Below are 19650 nucleotides of genomic sequence, written 5' to 3'. Positions count from 1 at the left end.
TACTGTGCTGTGAGCTTCCAGGACCTGCCGGAGGATCACATGGCCAGAAGCATGTGGTATCTCCGGATGTTGTGAGTATGAGCGCGTATGTGCAATATCGTCAATGTGTGTGTGTGTGAGTGTATGCGATCGGGTGTGTGTGAGTGTATGCGATCGGGTGTGTGTGAGTGTATGCGATCGGATCTGTGAGTGTCGGCAGAGGAGCACGGCGTGCTGGAGGAGGCTGGGAGGAGAGAGGCTGATCCTGGGGAAGGCTGGGATGGGGAGGCTGAGAGAAGAGAGGCTGATGCTGGGGGAGGCTGGGAGGAGAGAGGCTGATGCTGGGGACCGAAAAGGCTGATGCTGGGAGGAGAGAGGCTGATGCTGGGGGAGGCTGAGGCTGGGGTAGGCTGGGAGGAGAGAGGCTGATGCTGGGGTAGGCTGGGAAGAGAGAGGCTGATGCTGGGAGGAGATAGGCTGATGTTGGGGGAGGCTGAGGCTGGGGGAGGCTGAGGCTGGGGTAGGCTGGGAGGAGAGAGGCTGATGCTGGGGACCGAAAAGGCTGATGCTGGGAGGAGAGAGGCTGATGCTGGGGGAGGCTGGGAGGAGAGAGGCTGATGCTGGGAGGAGAGAGGCTGATGCTGGGGGAGGCTGAGGCTGGGGTAGGCTGGGAAGAGAGAGGCTGATGCTGGGAGGAGAGAGGCTGATGCTGGGGGAGGCTGAGGCTGGGGTAGGCTGGGAGGAGAGAGGCTGATGCTGGGGGAGGCTGAGGCTGGGGTAGGCTGGGAAGAGAGAGGCTGATGCTGGAAGGAGAGAGGCTGATGCTGGGGGAGGCTGAGGCTGGGGTAGGCTGGGAGGAGAGAGGCTGATGCTGGGGACAGAAAAGGCTGATGCTGGGGACAGAAAAGGCTGATGCTGGGAGGAGAGAGGCTGATGCTGGGAGGAGAGAGGCTGATGCTGGGAGGAGAGAGGCTGATGCTGGGAGGAGAGAGGCTGATGCTGGGAGGAGAGAGGCTGATGCTGGGAGGAGAGAGGCTGATGCTGGGAGGAGAGAGGCTGATGCTGGGAGGAGAGAGGCTGATGCTGGGAGGAGAGAGGCTGATGCTGGGAGGAGAGAGGCTGATGCTGGGGACAGAGAGGCTGATGCTGGGGACAGAGAGGCTGATGCTGGGGACAGAGAGGCTGATGCTGGGGACAGAGAGGCTGATGCTGGGGACAGAGAGGCTGATGCTGGGGACAGAGAGGCTGATGCTGGGGACAGAGAGGCTGATGCTGGGGACAGAGAGGCTGATGCTGGGGACAGAGAGGCTGATGCTGGGGACAGAGAGGCTGATGCTGGGAGGAGAGAGGCTGATGCTGGGAGGAGAGAGGCTGATGCTGGGAGGAGAGAGGCTGATGCTGGGAGGAGAGAGGCTGATGCTGGGAGGAGAGAGGCTGATGCTGGGAGGAGAGAGGCTGATGCTGGGAGGAGAGAGGCTGATGCTGGGAGGAGAGAGGCTGATGCTGGGAGGAGAGAGGCTGATGCTGGGAGGAGAGAGGCTGATGCTGGGAGGAGAGAGGCTGATGCTGGTGCAGCATGGGGATGGAGCACAATGGGGGATGGAGCACGTTTGGGAGTGCGCAGCATGGCGGATGGAGCACGTTTGGGAGTGCGCAGCATGGCGGATGGAGCACGTTTGGGAGTGCGCAGCATGGCGGATGGAGCACGTTTGGAAGTGCGCAGCATGGCGGATGGAGCACGTTTGGGAGTGCGCAGCATGGCGGATGGAGCACGTTTGGGAGTGCGCAGCATGGCGGATGGAGCACGTTTGGGAGTGCGCAGCATGGCGGATGGAGCACGTTTGGGAGTGCGCAGCATGGCGGATGGAGCACGTTTGGGAGTGCGCAGCATGGCGGATGGAGCACGTTTGGGAGTGCGCAGCATGGCGGATGGAGCACGTTTGGGAGTGCGCAGCATGGCGGATGGAGCACGTTTGGGAGTGCGCAGCATGGCGGATGGAGCACGTTTGGGAGTGCGCAGCATGGGAGATGGAGCACGATGGGGGGTGCGCAGCATGGGGGATGGAGCACGATGGGGAGTGCGCTGCATGGGGGATGGAGCACGATGGGGAGTGCGCACCTCCCCCCAACACACACACACACGTGCGCACTGCACAACACACCACACACCACACACACACACACACTGGGAACCACAAACAACTGCCCTACACAGACACCCACACACACAGACAACGCTGCACACACACAACACCCAACACACAAACATCGCGGCACACACAAATATACGCACATACCGCACAACACACACATTGCACAAAACATACCTCCCCCCAAAACACACCACACACACACAAACCGCGCAACACGCACACAATGCTACAGACACACAGCGCTCCACAAACAACGCAACACACAAACACCGCTCTCACCCCCCGCCACACCCAGACAACACCCAGAACATGTACAGCCCCTACACAAACACTTGGTAACTACACACAACATATATATATATATATATATATATATATATATATATATATATATATCTATATATATAATTGCCTTATTCTGTCTGTCTGTCTGTCTGTCTATCTGTCTGTCTGTCATGCTCCGAAATTGTGTCCTTACGGTGACACAAAGCTGATTGGCCGCTGGGCTCGCCATGGCCCCGCCCCCCCACACGGATTGGCCTCTCGCCCCGGCTCTCTGCAGGCCCCGCCCCCCTCACGCAATGCACGCTCGCTCTGGCCCAACTGACACGGAGCCGCGACTCCCAGGTGAGTACACACACACATCAGATCACACTCACTCTCACACTCACTCTCACACACACCTTACACATCACAACATGCTGGGATATCGCTTGCTTCTACACCGGCTCCGTCAGGATCCCGGCAGCGCCAGACATAACCTTGCGATGCTGGGATCTTGACGGAGGCCGTGAAAGCTGGTAACCATTATACACATCGGGTAACTAAGGTCCCTTAGTTACCCGATGTGTATCATAGTTACCAGTGTACACCGGCTCACACTCACTCTCACACACACCTCACACACACATCACATCGCATCCACACATCAAGGTCCTGCAGCGCCGGAAAATACAGACACATAACAGCACACACATAACAGCACACACATAACAGCACACACATAACAGCACACACATAACAGCACACACATAACAGCACACACATAACAGCACACACATAACAGCACACACATAACAGCACACACATAACAGCACACACATAACAGCACACACATAACAGCACACACATACACACACACACATAACAGCACACACATACACACACACAAATCAGATCACACACACACATCACATCGCATCCAAATACTCACAACATCCTGGGATATCGCTTGCTTCTCGGCGGCGGTACTGTGCTGTTAGCTTCCAGGACCTGCGGGAGGATCACATGGCCAGAAGCATGTGATACCTCCGGATGTTGTGAGTATAAGCGCGTATGTGCGATATCGTCAGTGTCTGTGTGTGTGAGTGGATGCGATCGGGTGTGTGTGAGTGGATGCGATCGGGTGTGTGTGAGTGGATGCGATCGGGTGTGTGTGAGTGGATGCGATCGGGTGTGTGTGAGTGGATGCGATCGGGTGTGTGTGAGTGGATGCGATCGGGTGTGTGTGAGTGGATGCGATCGGGTGTGTGAGTGTCGGCAAAGGAGCACGGCGTGCTGGAGGAGGCTGGGAGCAGAGAGGCTGATCATGGGGAAGGCTGGGAGGGGGGAGGCTGGGAGGGGGAGGCTGGGACGAGGGAGGCTGATGCTGGTGGAGGCTGATGCTTGGGGAGGCTGATGCTGGGGGAGGCTGGAAGGAGAGAGGCTAATGCTGGTGGAGGCTAATGCTGGTGGAGGCTGATGCTTGGGGAGGCTGATGCTGGGGGAGACTGGGAGGGGAAGGCTAATGCTGAGGGAGGCTGGGAGGAAGGAGGCTGGGAGGAGAGAGGCTGATCCTGGGGAAGGCTGGGAACGGGAGGCTGATGCTGAGGGAGGCTGGAAGGAGAGAGGCTGATGCTGGTGGAGGCTGATGCTTGGGGAGGCTGATGCTGGGGGAGACTGGGAGCGGAAGGCTGATGCTGAGGGAGGCTGGGAGGGGGAGGCTGGGAGGAAGGAGGCTGGGAGGAGAGAGGCTGATCCTGGGGAAGGCTGGGAAGGGGAGGCTGATGCTGAGGGAAGCTGGAAGGAGAGAGGCTGATGCTGGGGGAGGCTGGAAGGAGAGAGGCTGAGTCTGGGAGGAGAGAGGCTGATGCTGGGGAAGGCTGATGCTGAGGGAGGCTGGGAGGGGAAAGCTGATGCTGGGGAAGGCTGGGAGGACGGAGGCTGGGAGGAGAGAGGCTGATCCTGGGGAAGGCTGGGAGAGGGAGGCTGATGCTGGAGGAGGCTGGAAGGAGAGAGGCTGATGCTGGCGGAGGCTGATGCTGGGGGAGGCTGGAAGGAGAGAGGCTGATGCTGGTGGAGGCTGATGCTTGGGGAGGCTGGGAGAGGGAGGCTGATGCTGAGGGAGGCTGGGAGGAGGGAGGCTGGGAGAGGTAGGCTGAGAGAAGAGAGGCTGATGCGCGCACACACACACACACACACACGCGCACTGCACAACACACCACACACACACACACACACTGGGAACCACAAACAACTGCCCTACACAGACACCCACACACACAGACAACGCTGCACACACACAACACCCAACACACAAACACCGCGGCACACACAAATATACGCACATACCGCACAACACACACATTGCACAAAACATACCTCCCCCCAAAACACACCACACACACAAACCGCGCAACACACACACACAACGCTACAGACACACAGCGCTCCACAAACAACGCAACACACATACAACACCGCTCTCACCCCCCGCCACACCCAGACAACACCCAGAACATGTACAGCGCCTACACAAACACTTGGTAACTACACACAACAACATCTCTCTATATATATATATATATATATATATATATATATATATATATAACAAAAATCATACATGAACTACACAATACGTAAATTCTAGAATACCCGATGCGTAGAATCGGGCCACCTTCTAGTCTATATATATAATTGCCTTATTCTGTCTGTCTGTCTGTCTGTCTGTCTGTCTGTCTGTCTGTCTGTCTGTCTGTCTGTCTGTCTGTCTGTCTGTCTGTCTGTCTGTCTGTCTGTCTGTCTGTCTGTCTGTCTGTCTGTCATGCTCCGAAATTGTGTCCTTACGGTGACACAAAGCTGATTGGCCGCTGGGCTCGCCATGGCCCCGCCCCCCCACACGGATTGGCCTCTCGCCCCGGCTCTCTGCAGGCCCCGCCCCCCTCACGCAATCCACGCTCGCTCTGGCCCAACTGACACGGAGCCCCGATTCCCAGGTGAGTACACACACACACATCAGATCACACTCACTCTCACACACACCTCACACATCACAACATGCTGGGATATCGCTTGCTTCTACACCGGCTCCGTCAGGATCCCAGCAGCGCCAGACATAACCTTGCGATGCTGGGATCTTCACGGAGGCCGTGAAAGCTGGTAACCATTATACACATCGGGTAACTAAGGTCCCTTAGTTACCCGATGTGTATCATAGTTACCAGTGTACACCGGCTCACACACATCACACACACATCACATCGCATCCACACATCAAGGTCCTGCAGCTGCGGAAAATACAGACACATAACAGCACACACACACACACACACACACACACACACACACACACACAAATCAGATCACACTCACACACACACACATCACATCGCATCCACATACTCACAACATCCTGGGATATCGCTTGCTTCTCGGCCTCGATACTGTGCTGTTGTGATCTTCCAGGACCTGCCGGAGGATCACATGGCCAGAAGCATGTGATATCCCCGGATGTTGTGAGTATAAGCGCGTATGTGCGATATCGTCAGTGTCTGTGTGTGTGAGTGTATGCGATCGGGTGTGTGTGAGTGTATGCGATCGGGTGTGTGTGAGTGGATGCGATCGGGTGTGTGTGAGTGGATGCGATCGGGTGTGTGTGAGTGGATGCGATCGGGTGTGTGTGAGTGGATGCGATCGGGTGTGTGTGAGTGGATGCGATCGGGTGTGTGTGAGTGGATGCGATCGGGTGTGTGAGTGTTGGCAGAGGAGCACGGCGTGCTGGAGGAGGCTGGGAGCAGAGAGGCTGATCATGGGGAAGGCTGGGAGGAGAGAGGCTGATGGTGGGGGAGGCTGGGACGAGGGAGGCTGATGCTGGTGGAGGCTGATGCTTGGGGAGGCTGGGAGCGGAAGGCTGATGCTGAGGGAGGCTGGGAGAGGGAGGCTGGGAGGAAGGAGGCTGGGAGGAGAGAGGCTGATCCTGGGGAAGGCTGGGAAGGGGAGGCTGATGCTGGGGGAGGCTGGAAGGAGAGAGGCTGGAAGGAGAGAGGCTGATGCATGGGGAGGCTGATGCTGGGGGAGGCTGGAAGGAGAGAGGCTAATGCTGGTGGAGGCTGATGCTTGGGGAGGCTGATGCTGGGGGAGACTGGGAGGGGAAGGCTGATGCTGAGGGAGGCTGGGAGGAAGGAGGCTGGGAGGAGAGAGGCTGATCCTGGGGAAGACTGGGAACGGGAGGCTGATGCTGAGGGAGGCTGGAAGGAGAGAGGCTGATGCTGGGGGAGGCTGGAAGGAGAGAGGCTGATGCTGGTGGAGGCTGATGCTTGGGGAGGCTGATGCTGGGGGAGACTGGGAGCGGAAGGCTGATGCTGAGGGAGGCTGGGAGAGGGAGGCTGGGAGGAAGGAGGCTGGGAGGAGAGAGGCTGATCCTGGGGAAGGCTGGGAAGGGGAGGCTGATGCTGGGGGAGGCTGGAAGGAGAGAGGCTGATGCTGGTGGAGGCTGATGCATGGGGAGGCTGATGCTGGGGGAGACTGGGAGCAGAAGGCTGATGCTGAGGGAGGCTGGGAGGAAGGAGGCTGGGAGGAGAGAGGCTGATCCTAGGGAAGGCTGGGAAGGGGAGGCTGATGCTGAGGGAAGCTGGAAGGAGAGAGGCTGATGCTGGGGGAGGCTGGAAGGAGAGAGGCTGAGGCTGGGAGGAGAGAGGCTGATGCTGGGGAAGGCTGATGCTGAGGGAGGCTGGGAGGGGAAAGCTGATGCTGGGGAAGGCTGGGAGGACGGAGGCTGGGAGGAGAGAGGCTGATCCTGGGAAGGCTGGGAGAGGGAGGCTGATGCTGGAGGAGGCTGGAAGGAGAGAGGCTGATGCTGGCGGAGGCTGATGCTGGGGAGGCTGGGAGAGGGAGGCTGATGCTGAGGGAGGCTGGGAGGAGGGAGGCTGGGAGAGGTAGGCTGAGAGAAGAGAGGCTGATGCACACACACACACACACACACACACACACGCGCGCGCGCACTGCACAACACACCACACACACACACACACACACTGGGAACCACAAACAACTGCCCTACACAGACACCCACACATACAGACAACGCTGCACACACAGACAACGCTGCACACACAAACACCGCGGCACACACAAATATACGCACATACCGCACAACACACACATTGCTCAAAACATACCTCCCCCCAAAACACACCACACACACACAAACCGCGCAACACACACACAACGCTACAGACACACAGCGCTCCACAAACAACGCAACACACATACAACACCGCTCTCACCCCCCGTCACACCCAAACAACACCCAGAACATGTACAGCGCCTACACAAACACTTGGTAACTACAGACAACAACATCTCTCTATATATATATATATATATATATATATATATATATATAACAAAAATCATACATGAACTACACAATACGTAAATTCTAGAATACCCGATGCGTAGAATCGGGCCACCTTCTAGTATATATATAATTGCCTTATTCTGTCTGTCTGTCTGTCATGCTCCAAAATTGTGTCACCGTGACATGTCCTTACGGTGACACAAAGCTGATTGGCCGCTGGGTTCGCCATGGCCCCGCCCCCCCACACGGATTGGCCTCTCGCCCCGGCTCTCTGTAGGCCCCGCCCCCCTCACGCAATACACGCTCGCTCTGGCCCAACCGACACGGGGCTCCGATTCCCAGGTGAGTACACACACATCACATCACACTCACTCTCACACACACCTCACACATCACATCCACACACTCACAACATGCTGGGATATCACTTGCTTCTACACCGGCTCCGTCAGGATCCCGGCAGCGCCAGACATAACCTTGCGATGCTGGGATCTTAACGGAGGCCGTGAAAGCTGGTAACCATTATACACATCGGGTAACTAAGGTCCCTTAGTTACCCGATGTGTATCATAGTTACCAGTGTACACCGGCTCCCACTCACTCTCACACACACCTCACACACACATCACATCGCATCCACACATCAAGGTCCTGCAGCTGCGGAACATACATAACATAACAGCACACACATAACAGCACACACATAACAGCACACACACACACAAATCAGATCACACTCACACACACCTCACACATCACATCGCATCCAAATACTCACAACATCCTGGGATATCGCTTGCTTCTCGGCGGCGATATTGTGCTGTGAGCTTCCAGGACCTGCGGGAGGATCACATGGCCAGAAGCATGTGATATCCCCGGATGTTGTGAGTATCAGCGCGTATGTGCAATATCGTCAGTGTCTGTGTGTGTGAGTGGATGCGATCGGTTGTGTGGGTGAGTGGATGCGATCGGTTGTGTGGGTGAGTGGATGCGATCGGGTGTGGGTGAGTGTCGGCAGAGGAGCACGGCGTGCTGGAGGAGGCTGGGAGCAGAGAGGCTGATCTTGGGGAAGGCTGGGAGGGGGAGGCTGATGCTGAGGGAGGCTGGAAGGAGAGAGGCTGAGCAAACGTGCTCCATCCGCCATACTGCGCACTCCCCATCGTGCTGCATCCCCCATGCTGCGCACTCCCAAACGTATTCCATCCGCCATGCTGCGCACTCCCAAACGTGGTCCATCCGCCATGCTGCGCACTCCCAAACGTGGTCCATCCGCCATGCTGCGCACTCCCAAACGTGCTCCATCCGCCATACTGCGCACTCCCAAACGTGCTCCATCCGCCATACTGCGCACTCCCCATCGTGCACCATCCGGCATGCTGCGCACTCCCAAGCGGATGGAGCATGATGGGGGGTGCGCAGCATGGCGGATGGAGCACGTTTGGGAGTGCGCAGCATGGCGGATGGAGCACGTTTGGGAGTGCGCAGCATGACGGATGGAGCACGTTTGGGAGTGCGCAGCATGACGGATGGAGCACGTTTGGGAGTGCGCAGCATGCCGGATGGTGCACGATGGGGAGTGCGCAGTATGGCGGATGGAGCACGTTTGGGAGTGCGCAGTATGGCGGATGGAGCACGTTTGGGAGTGCGCAGTATGGCGGATGGAGCACGTTTGGGAGTGCGCAGCATGGCGGATGGAGCACGTTTGGGAGTGCGCAGCATGGCGGATGGAGCACGTTTGGGAGTGCGCAGCATGGCGGATGGAGCACGTTTGGGAGTGCGCAGCATGGCGGATGGAGCACGTTTGGGAGTGCGCAGCATGGCGGATGGAGCACGTTTGGGAGTGCGCAGCATGGCGGATGGAGCACGTTTGGGAGTGCGCAGCATGCCGGATGGTGCACGATGGGGAGTGCGCAGTATGGCGGATGGAGCACGTTTGGGAGTGCGCAGCATGGCGGATGGAGCACGTTTGGGAGTGCGCAGCATGGCGGATGGACCACGTTTGGGAGTGCGCAGCATGGCGGATGGACCACGTTTGGGAGTGCGCAGCATGGCAGATGGAGCACGTTTGGGAGTGCGCAGCATGGCGGATGGAGCACGTTTTGTGAGTGCGCAGCATGGCGGGTGGAGCACGTTTGGGAGTGCGCAGCATGGCGGATGGAGCATGATAGGGGGTGCGCAGCATGGCGGATGGAGCACGTTTGGGAGTGCGCAGCATGGCGGATGGAGCACGTTTGGGAGTGTGCAGCATGGCGGATAGAGCACGATGGGGAGTGCGCAGCATGGCGGATGGAGCACGTTTGGGAGTGCGCAGCATGGGGGATGCAGCACGATGGGGAGTGCGCAGTATGGCGGATGGAGCACGTTTGGGAGTGCGCAGCATGGCGGATGGACCACGTTTGGGAGTGCGCAGCATGGCGGATGGAGCACGTTTGGGAGTGCGCAGCATGGCGGATGGAGCACGTTTGGGAGTGCGCAGCATGGCGGATGGAGCACGTTTGGGAGTGCGCAGCATGGCGGATGGAGCACGTTTGGGAGTGCGCAGCATGGCGGATGGAGCACGTTTGGGAGTGCGCAGCATGCCGGATGGTGCACGATGGGGAGTGCGCAGTATGGCGGATGGAGCACGTTTGGGAGTGCGCAGCATGGCGGATGGAGCACGTTTGGGAGTGCGCAGCATGGCGGATGGAGCACGTTTGGGAGTGCGCAGCATGGCGGATGGAGCACGTTTGGGAGTGCGCAGCATGGCGGGTGGAGCACGTTTGGGAGTGCGCAGCATGGCGGATGGAGCATGATAGGGGGTGCGCAGCATGGCGGATGGAGCACGTTTGGGAGTGCGCAGCATGGCGGATGGAGCACGTTTGGGAGTGTGCAGCATGGCGGATAGAGCACGATGGGGAGTGCGCAGCATGGCGGATGGAGCACGTTTGGGAGTGCGCAGCATGGGGGATGCAGCACGATGGGGAGTGCGCAGTATGGCGGATGGAGCACGTTTGGGAGTGCGCAGCATGGCGGATGGACCACGTTTGGGAGTGCGCAGCATGGCGGATGGAGCACGTTTGGGAGTGCGCAGCATGGGGGATGCAGCACGATGGGGAGTGCGCAGTATGGCGGATGGAGCACGTTTGGGAGTGCGCAGCATGGCGGATGGACCACGTTTGGGAGTGCGCAGCATGACGGATGGAGCACGTTTGGGAGTGCACAGCATGCCGGATGGTGCACGATGGGGAGTGCGCAGTATGGCGGATGGAGCACGTTTGGGAGTGCGCAGTATGGCGGATGGAGCACGTTTGGGAGTGCGCAGCATGGCGGATGGAGCACGTTTGGGAGTGCGCAGCATGGCGGATGGAGCACGTTTGGGAGTGCGCAGCATGGCGGATGGAGCACGTTTGGGAGTGCGCAGCATGGCGGATGGAGCACGTTTGGGAGTGCGCAGCATGGCGGATGGAGCACGTTTGGGAGTGCGCAGCATGCCGGATGGTGCACGATGGGGAGTGCGCAGTATGGCGGATGGAGCACGTTTGGGAGTGCGCAGCATGGCGGATGGAGCACGTTTGGGAGTGCGCAGCATGGCGGATGGACCACGTTTGGGAGTGCGCAGCATGGCGGATGGAGCACGTTTGGGAGTGCGCAGCATGGCGGGTGGAGCACGTTTGGGAGTGTGCAGCATGGCGGATAGAGCACGATGGGGAGTGCGCAGCATGGCGGATGGAGCACGTTTGGGAGTGCGCAGCATGGGGGATGCAGCACGATGGGGAGTGCGCAGTATGGCGGATGGAGCACGTTTGGGAGTGCGCAGCATGGCGGATGGACCACGTTTGGGAGTGCGCAGCATGGCGGATGGAGCACGTTTGGGAGTGCGCAGCATGAGGGATGCAGCACGATGGGGGGTGCGCAGCATGGGGGATGGAGCACGATGGGAGGTGCACACCTCCCCCCAACACACACACACACGCGCACTGCACAACACACACACACTAGGAATCACAAACAACGCCCTACGCAGACACCCACACACACAGACAACGCTGCACACACAAATATACGCACATACTGCACAACACACACATTGCTCAAAACATACCTCCCCCCAAAACACACCACACCCACACAAACCGCACAACACACACACACAACGCTACAGACACACAGCGCTCCACAAACAACGCAACACACATACAACACCGCTCTCACCCCCCGCGACATGTACAGCGCCCTACACAAACACTTAGTAACTACACACAACAACATCTATATATATATATAACAAAAATCATACATGAACTACACAATACGTAAATTCTAGAATACCCGATGCGTAGAATCGGGCCACCTTCTAGTATATATATATATATATATATATATATATTAGTGAGATATATATATATATATATATATATATATAATATATATATATATATATTATTATTATTATTATTTATTATTATAGCGCCATTTATATATATATATATTAGAGATATAGATAGATCTATATTTTTTTCTATTTTCTTTCTTTAAATGATTTTCATTTTCTTATATATATATATGTATGTATGTATATGTATATACATAACTTTGACTAGTCCCCTTTTGCCAAATTAAAAACATAGAGAGATAATATAAAAAAGCAAAAGAGCCTGCATCCATGGACATAAAGATAAAAAGTCCCAGCTCCTACAAGGAAGAGCAAAAGTTAAAATTGGCTTTTTAGAAGGGTCTAAAAGTCCTCTTAACCCCTTCAGTCCTGGTGGCTGCCGCACTGCGGGAGGTAACGTTACGTTTCCCCCGGCTCGCTTTCATCTTCTCTGCATCTGACTTTCCGCAGACGTCTCCATCGATGTCCCGGAGGAGCTGGACCTGTCTCAGTTTCGGGGCGGGGGTCTGCAAGGGGATGAAGAAGAGCTCCCGGATGTGGCTCCCCCGTTGGTGACCCCAGATGAGCCCAAAGGTAGCCTTGGTTTCTATGGCAACGATGATGACGACTCGTACTGCTCCCCTCACTTCTCCTCTCCGACATGTTAGTGTTTCTGACTCTTGTGGGACATGTGAATGTCGGGTGAGCGGATGTGTGACGTCGGGGGTCCGGCACTGCTCCTCCGTTGTACGTCCTTCTCCGAGCAGCGCCCCTCTTTATGGCTGTAATGTCAATTTCCAGATAATTCTGCCGCATCTCACATTATATTTTGTGTAACTAAAATTTAAAGGGGGATTACAGAATCAACAAATATTAGGCTTAAAAGGGGTATTCTGGCTCCAGTCACAAGTCGGAATGGTACTTCTACGGATGCCGCGCACCCGTCTGTTTTTAATGAATGTGGAAGTTAGCGGCACCGGAATACCCCTTTAAGGCGTTACTTTACATAAGCGTTCTCTTGCCTTTGGCCTACATTTGTCATGTGCATTCTGCCCGGATTGAGCAATGCAGCCAGTCACAGTCTCGTGCCATCCCCTCCTTGATCATCTCAGGGGCCGATTGGCTGCAGTGGTCACTTGGGTAAATCACCACCACCATCGCAGCAGAGTAAGCAAAGCACCATTTGTGGCCACCGGAGTAGCATCACATAGCTGCACATCCAAAAAGATGTCGTGGACATGAGCAATGTTTCCATTCACTGACAGCAAGTAAAGCTTTGGGAAATGGAAGAACAGAAGAACCTTTTTAGCTTTATAGATAGCAAAGCCATCTGGCGGCCATGTGCCCCTTCTGAGTGGGCGATTGCTGGCGCTTTGGACCCTTCTCTTTTGCAGGGAGTGGTCCTGCCGGTCTCCACAAGAGGCTACTGGGTCTGTTGCAGGAATTTTCTTTAAAAAAATAAATAAGTAAATTAAATCTAAATATTCTATATATAATAAATTAAAATAATCCCCTTAAAATCCATATTCCCTCTGTATAAGATCCGGACACATTGTAACGGAGCCGCTGCTTCGTTTTTGGGTTTGTTTTTTTTTTTTTTTTTTTTTTATTCCAGCCACCCGCAGGCACAGAGGCAGTTTCTGCAAGTTTACAGTTTGGCTTGTATTAAAGGGGTTGTCCAGGGTTAGAAAGCCATGCTTATTTTCCTATAGACACAGCGCCACCCTCCGTTAAGTTTGTTGAGTGGTATTGCAGCTCCAGATACTTGTGGTTCTGTTTGGAAAATTTGTGCTAATCCCAAGATGCTCAGAGCAAGCAGTCAGCTAGAACCTCGGAGAAGGAGAGCAGCCGCTGTCCCCCCACAGTCCGGTGTCCTATGGGGGGGCTCCAGTGCCTGTTACCGGAGGTGCGGACGGCCGTGCATGACATGTGTGACTGTTTCGGGGGAGGAGGGTCGGCCTCTGGGCTCCCTGCTCCTGGGATTTCTTCCTCTGTCTCCTCTTTTTTGTTTTCCCCTTGCTCTTTCCCTTTGGGGGAGGTCTCTGAACCCCATTATTTGTAGAAATTCACATGCTGGCTCTTCTCAATTCACTCCCCTGCCTCTCCCTGTCGGCACAGCTCCCATGCTGGACGAGTCGGTGGTCACGCAGCTGGTGGAGATGGGATTCCCGACCGAAGCGTGCCGCAAAGCCGTCTACTACACCGGCAACAGCGGCGCAGAAGCTGCCATGACATGGGTGATGTCACACATGGACGACCCAGGTAATAAGTGGCACTATACGGCTATGTGCCCACGGGAGATCGCATCTACAGATATATCCGCAGGTTTCCCGCAGCTGATCCCTGGAATCTGCAGCTATACATAGCTGCAGGATTCCAGCGAAATATCTGTGGAAAACCTGCGGACATCCATGCGACTTACCTGCGGAAGTGCCGGCCTCTATCTCCATAGTGGAGGGCCGGGATCTCCGCAGCATATTCCGCAGCATGGACACAGCACTCCCCATGTCCCATAGGATAACATGGGGAGTGTCTGTACATGCTAAAACCTGCCGATTTTATCTAGAAAATCCAGATAAACCTGCAGGTCTTCCACTGAAAAATCCGCAGGTACAGAGTCCCATGGCCACAAAGCCTTAGGCTATGTGCGCACTCTACAGTTTTAATTCCTCGGCGAAAACCTCACCTTTTGGCCAGAAACTGCATTAAAAAAATGCATGCGTTTTTTACATATTTTTTGGTGCGTTTTTGCATATGTGGCTTTTTTTTTTTTTTTTACTTAATGGAAAAACGCATGTCAAAAAGTCAGAAAGAAGTGACACGCTGCTGCTTTTTTCTGCAACCAAAACTGCAAGGAAAAAAAGAAGCAGCGTCCGCACAACCTTCTGAATTCTCATAGACTTTGCTGGGGAAGGAATTGCATGAAGTTTAGGGCAACAAAGTGCACCTAAAAAAAGCATAAAAAACTGGGACCTAAAGGTAGGCTTAAAGAGGTGTTCCAGAAAATAAATGGGGCACGGGTGTTGATTAGTGTATGTGGCCCCTGCACAGACCACCCCCCCTCCCCAGGCCAAGTGCTCTGCTGCAGTGCCCCTGCACAGCGGGAGTCACGGGACGTCATTGCAGGAGGTAAACCAGTGCTGCACCTCCGGGACTCTTGAGATTTTTCGGGGTCCCAGACGTTGCCCCCCCCCCCCCCCCACATATTATAAAGCGGAGGCTTATCCTGCTGATATTCCATCACATCACATCAGATGGGTTTTAACCCGTTAATGACGATATGATGGAAAGTTCTGCACCTTCATATTTTTTGCACTTTATTCCTTATTTTCAAGCTCTCCGTTATCGATGAACGGGAAAATGGTTCTAGACTTCCAGATCCAAAAAAAAGCCTGCACAGACCTCAGAGCGCCAGGATAGGGGGGGCACCTGTAATAATCTCACCATGCTGCTTCCTTCTCTCCGCAGACTTTGCTCATCCTTTAGTATTATCCGGGGTCAGCGCTCCACCCTCAGTCCCCACAGGAGGAGACCCCCCGTCTGAGGAGCACATAGCCACCATTATTTCCATGGGCTTCTCCCAGGACCAAGCAGTGCGGGCGCTCCGCTCTACGGTGAGTTCTCCACCTGAGACCTGTATGCTCTTTATTTTTCCTTCCATAGAGCTCGGTGAGGGCTAGTTTCTTGTACAGAGAGCTGACACTTTTATTAACGTCATTTTGGATCCTTACGATTGCCTTTTATTGCATTTTTGGACATGTGACATTCCGAAAAACAGAGATTGTGGTGTTTTGATTTGCTGTTTGACATTTAGTTATTTTTTACTTTTATTTTTTAGTCCCTTAAGCCTTCTATATGATTCATTACTATAATATTGCAGCATATAGGTAAAATGGTGGTCTGCTATAGAGAACTGAGCAGCCATGGGGGCCTTAATCTGGAAATCCTTTAGCCCCCCACAATCGCAACCCAGATTGTGCTCCTTAAATGGCGCTATCAAGATTGATCATGGTATTTAAGGAATTCACAGCAGTGATTGGATCTAGCTCTGATCACTGCTGATTGAGGCAGGTGCTGGCTGTATAACACAGCCGCCACCTGCCATTTGTGGAGATGGCTCAGAAAATACACCAGCACCTGACGTGAGAGTTATATATAGGTAATCCATTGGGAAGGGGATAAACTGGGGAGGGTATCTCATCATGTGAGGGGGTAAACCCCAATAACTTGATTTCTAACCCTTATAGAACAACAGTCTGGAGCGAGCCGTGGACTGGATCTTCTCTCACATCGATGACCTAGACGCGGAGGCGGCCATGGACCTGTCAGAAGGACGATCGGCGGCAGAATCCGTGTCAGAGAGCCTCCCCGCTGCCGGACCTCGGGTCAAAGATGGGAATGGGCGTAAGTATTTGACACGTGAGCAGGCGAGGCGCTAAATACAGGGAGAGGCACGGGGGCTTCTGCAGGGTGAGCGCCCCCATTATTCTCCTTCAGCACTTGGTGCCTCTCGGCTGATGGAAGGAGAATCCGTCCCGGTGGCTCGTGCCCCTTGATAATGGATTTTCAACCTGAATATATCTCCATTTCTATTTGTATTCTATCATTGGTAGACGCCTCTTAAAGGGATATTCCAGCGTCAGCCAATAACTTCTACATTGTGTAATGAAAAGTTGCACAAACAAAAAAAGTTCAATGAATTTCACAAATTTAACTCTTGAAGACCTCTGCTGACAATCAATGAGAACCTTCAATATTTATTTCCAGCTGAAAAAAATCTGAGCTGTTTATGTAACAAACACCGAGGGGCCTGACGTAATAAAATGCAGACGTGTAATGACCGGAGCAGTGAAATATGAAGTGTCCTACAGCGACAGCAAGCAGAGATGTGAGAGGATCTGAGAAAACTAGAACGACAACCTTATGTGATAAGCTGCTGACTGCTGCACGGCTCCACCGGTGCTGACATTACATTGTCTACCTCCGCTACATTCATTGTGCACAGGACTGCTGGAGATGGCAGAGCCACCGTCCCATACACCATGAATGGAGCGAAGCCATCGCAGAGCCGCTCCCAGAAATCTGCAGGATTCCTCACCGACTCGTGGGAGAGAAGGATCCGGAGAAGGTCGCTTTTATTTTGATAGGGCAGCTGGCAGCAACTTTCTCCTGTCTCCCCATTGAGATCACCTGCATGCTCGGCCATGCCCAGCATGCACATGTATGAGGGGTCAGGGGAATGGCCATTTGACGTGCATGACCAGCCTTAGGCGCAGGGTCTCTGAACGCATTTTCTATGCAGATGCTTCTTGTCACCGGCCTCTACATTCAGGTCTCCTCTGTGGGTGACACATAATCACATAATGGGGATGTTATTTTATGTTTTGTATTTATTTATTTTTTTTTCTCCTTACAGGATATGAGCTGTTCGCATTCATCAGTCACATGGGAACGTCCACCATGTGCGGTCACTACGTGTGTCATATAAAGAAAGACGGACGGTGAGATCTTTGTGTGCCTGACATCGTGTCGCCTCATAGAACTAGCTCATTCTTCTTTCTATACTTTATTTTTTTTATTTTTGCGGAATGAACGTGTGTATGCTTGCTTTCTCTGCCTCCTTCGTTGCTCGTCTCCCTCGTTACTCGCCTCCCTCCCCGGCCCTCCAGCTCCTGGCCTCCCTCCCCGGCCCTCCAGCTCCTGGCCTCCCTCCCCGGCCCTCCAGCTCCTGGCCTCCCTCCCCGGCCCTCCAGCTCCTGGCCTCCCTCCCCGGCCCTCCAGCTCCTGGCCTCCCTCCCCGGCCCTCCAGCTCCTGGCCTCCCTCCCCGGCCCTCCAGCTCCTGGCCTCCCTCCCCGGCCCTCCAGCTCCTGGCCTCCCTCCCCGGCCCTCCAGCTCCTGGCCTCCCTCCCCGGCCCTCCAGCTCCTGGCCTCCCTCCCCGGCCCTCCAGCTCCTGGCCTCCCTCCCCGGCCCTCCAGCTCCTGGCCTCCCTCCCCGGCCCTCCAGCTCCTGGCCTCCCTCCCCGGCCCTCCAGCTCCTGGCCTCCCTCCCCGGCCCTCCAGCTCCTGGCCTCCCTCCCCGGCCCTCCAGCTCCTGGCCTCCCTCCCCGGCCCTCCAGCTCCTGGCCTCCCTCCCCGGCCCTCCAGCTCCTGGCCTCCCTCCCCGGCCCTCCAGCTCCTGGCCTCCCTCCCCGGCCCTCCAGCTCCTGGCCTCCCTCCCCGGCCCTCCAGCTCCTGGCCTCCCTCCCCGGCCCTCCAGCTCCTGGCCTCCCTCCCCGGCCCTCCAGCTCCTGGCCTCCCTCCCCGGCCCTCCAGCTCCTGGCCTCCCTCCCCGGCCCTCCAGCTCCTGGCCTCCCTCCCCGGCCCTCCAGCTCCTGGCCTCCCTCCCCGGCCCTCCAGCTCCTGGCCTCCCTCCCCGGCCCTCCAGCTCCTGGCCTCCCTCCCCGGCCCTCCAGCTCCTGGCCTCCCTCCCCGGCCCTCCAGCTCCTGGCCTCCCTCCCCGGCCCTCCAGCTCCTGGCCTCCCTCCCCGGCCCTCCAGCTCCTGGCCTCCCTCCCCGGCCCTCCAGCTCCTGGCCTCCCTCCCCGGCCCTCCAGCTCCTGGCCTCCCTCCCCGGCCCTCCAGCTCCTGGCCTCCCTCCCCGGCCCTCCAGCTCCTGGCCTCCCTCCCCGGCCGTTGTGTCTGACCACTGTCCCCTTGTTTTTCTCTTCTGCAGGTGGGTGATCTACAATGACCAGAAGGTTTGCGCATCTGAGAAGCCTCCAAAAGACCTTGGTTACATCTACTTCTACCAGCGCGTGCAGAGCTAATCTCCCCCCTCCGCTATTATGTGTTCTATGTACCTCCTTGGTGAGGATTATGGGATAGAGAGTTTTCTGGTTCACATCTTCAAGGCTTGGGGCGGCTTTATTCCTGGGTTATTGCTACAAGACGTTCCTGTCCTTGGATCCTCCCAACCTTCCGGTCCCATCACTGCACTTCCCCAATATGTTCAGCAGAGGACGGGTCTGGCACAGGAGAGGCCGGGCTGCATCTGCTTCTGCACTGGGGACAGGACTCGGCAAGCCTGCAGGGGCGGAGATCCGATGCAGGGATCTGTGTGCTCTGTCTCGGGGTACAGGGGTTCCTCTCGCAGTAGTAGGCTGGTTTATGTTTTCCCAAAACCGTGTGAATAAAGGTTTTTTTTTCTCCCCATACTTCAGTTTCTTTGTCTTTGTCTGAGAGCTTTAAAATCTAGGAGAAACCCTTCAATGTTAGGTCAATGTAAGCGCCAAGGGGCAGCAGCCTAGAACTTACTCCTAAATGGTTGTGCAGTGCCGATAACTGCTACGCCCGGAGGTGTGCAGTGCCGATAACTGCCACGCCCGGAGGTGAGCAGCGCCGATAACTGCCACGCCCGGAGGTGAGCAGCGCCGATAACTGCCGCGCCCGGAGGTGAGCAGCGCCGATAACTGCCGCGCCCGGAGGTGAGCAGCGCCGATAACTGCCGCGCCCGGAGGTGAGCAGCGCCGATAACTGCCGCGCCCGGAGGTGAGCAGCGCCGATAACTG

General features: G+C 55.7%; 1 protein-coding gene across 1 annotated transcript in view; it reads left to right on the top strand.

Moving 5' to 3' along the window:
- Positions 1–19296, top strand: part of USP5 (ubiquitin specific peptidase 5) — a 122266-nt gene extending 102970 nt beyond the window's left edge. Inside the window, 6 exon segments of the mRNA XM_075348291.1 lie at positions 12575–12766; positions 14222–14365; positions 15572–15717; positions 16351–16507; positions 17520–17604; positions 18816–19296. Coding sequence (XP_075204406.1) covers positions 12575–12766; positions 14222–14365; positions 15572–15717; positions 16351–16507; positions 17520–17604; positions 18816–18909 — 818 coding nt within the window. The 3' untranslated portion in view covers positions 18910–19296.
- Positions 19297–19650: the final 354 nt, after the last annotated feature.

Source organism: Anomaloglossus baeobatrachus, chromosome 5 (genome assembly GCF_048569485.1).
Source record: "Anomaloglossus baeobatrachus isolate aAnoBae1 chromosome 5, aAnoBae1.hap1, whole genome shotgun sequence".
NCBI classification, from domain to species: Eukaryota; Metazoa; Chordata; class Amphibia; order Anura; family Aromobatidae; genus Anomaloglossus; species Anomaloglossus baeobatrachus.
Note: the sequence above shows the minus strand (reverse complement) of the source record. Positions and strands in the feature narration are given on the sequence as shown.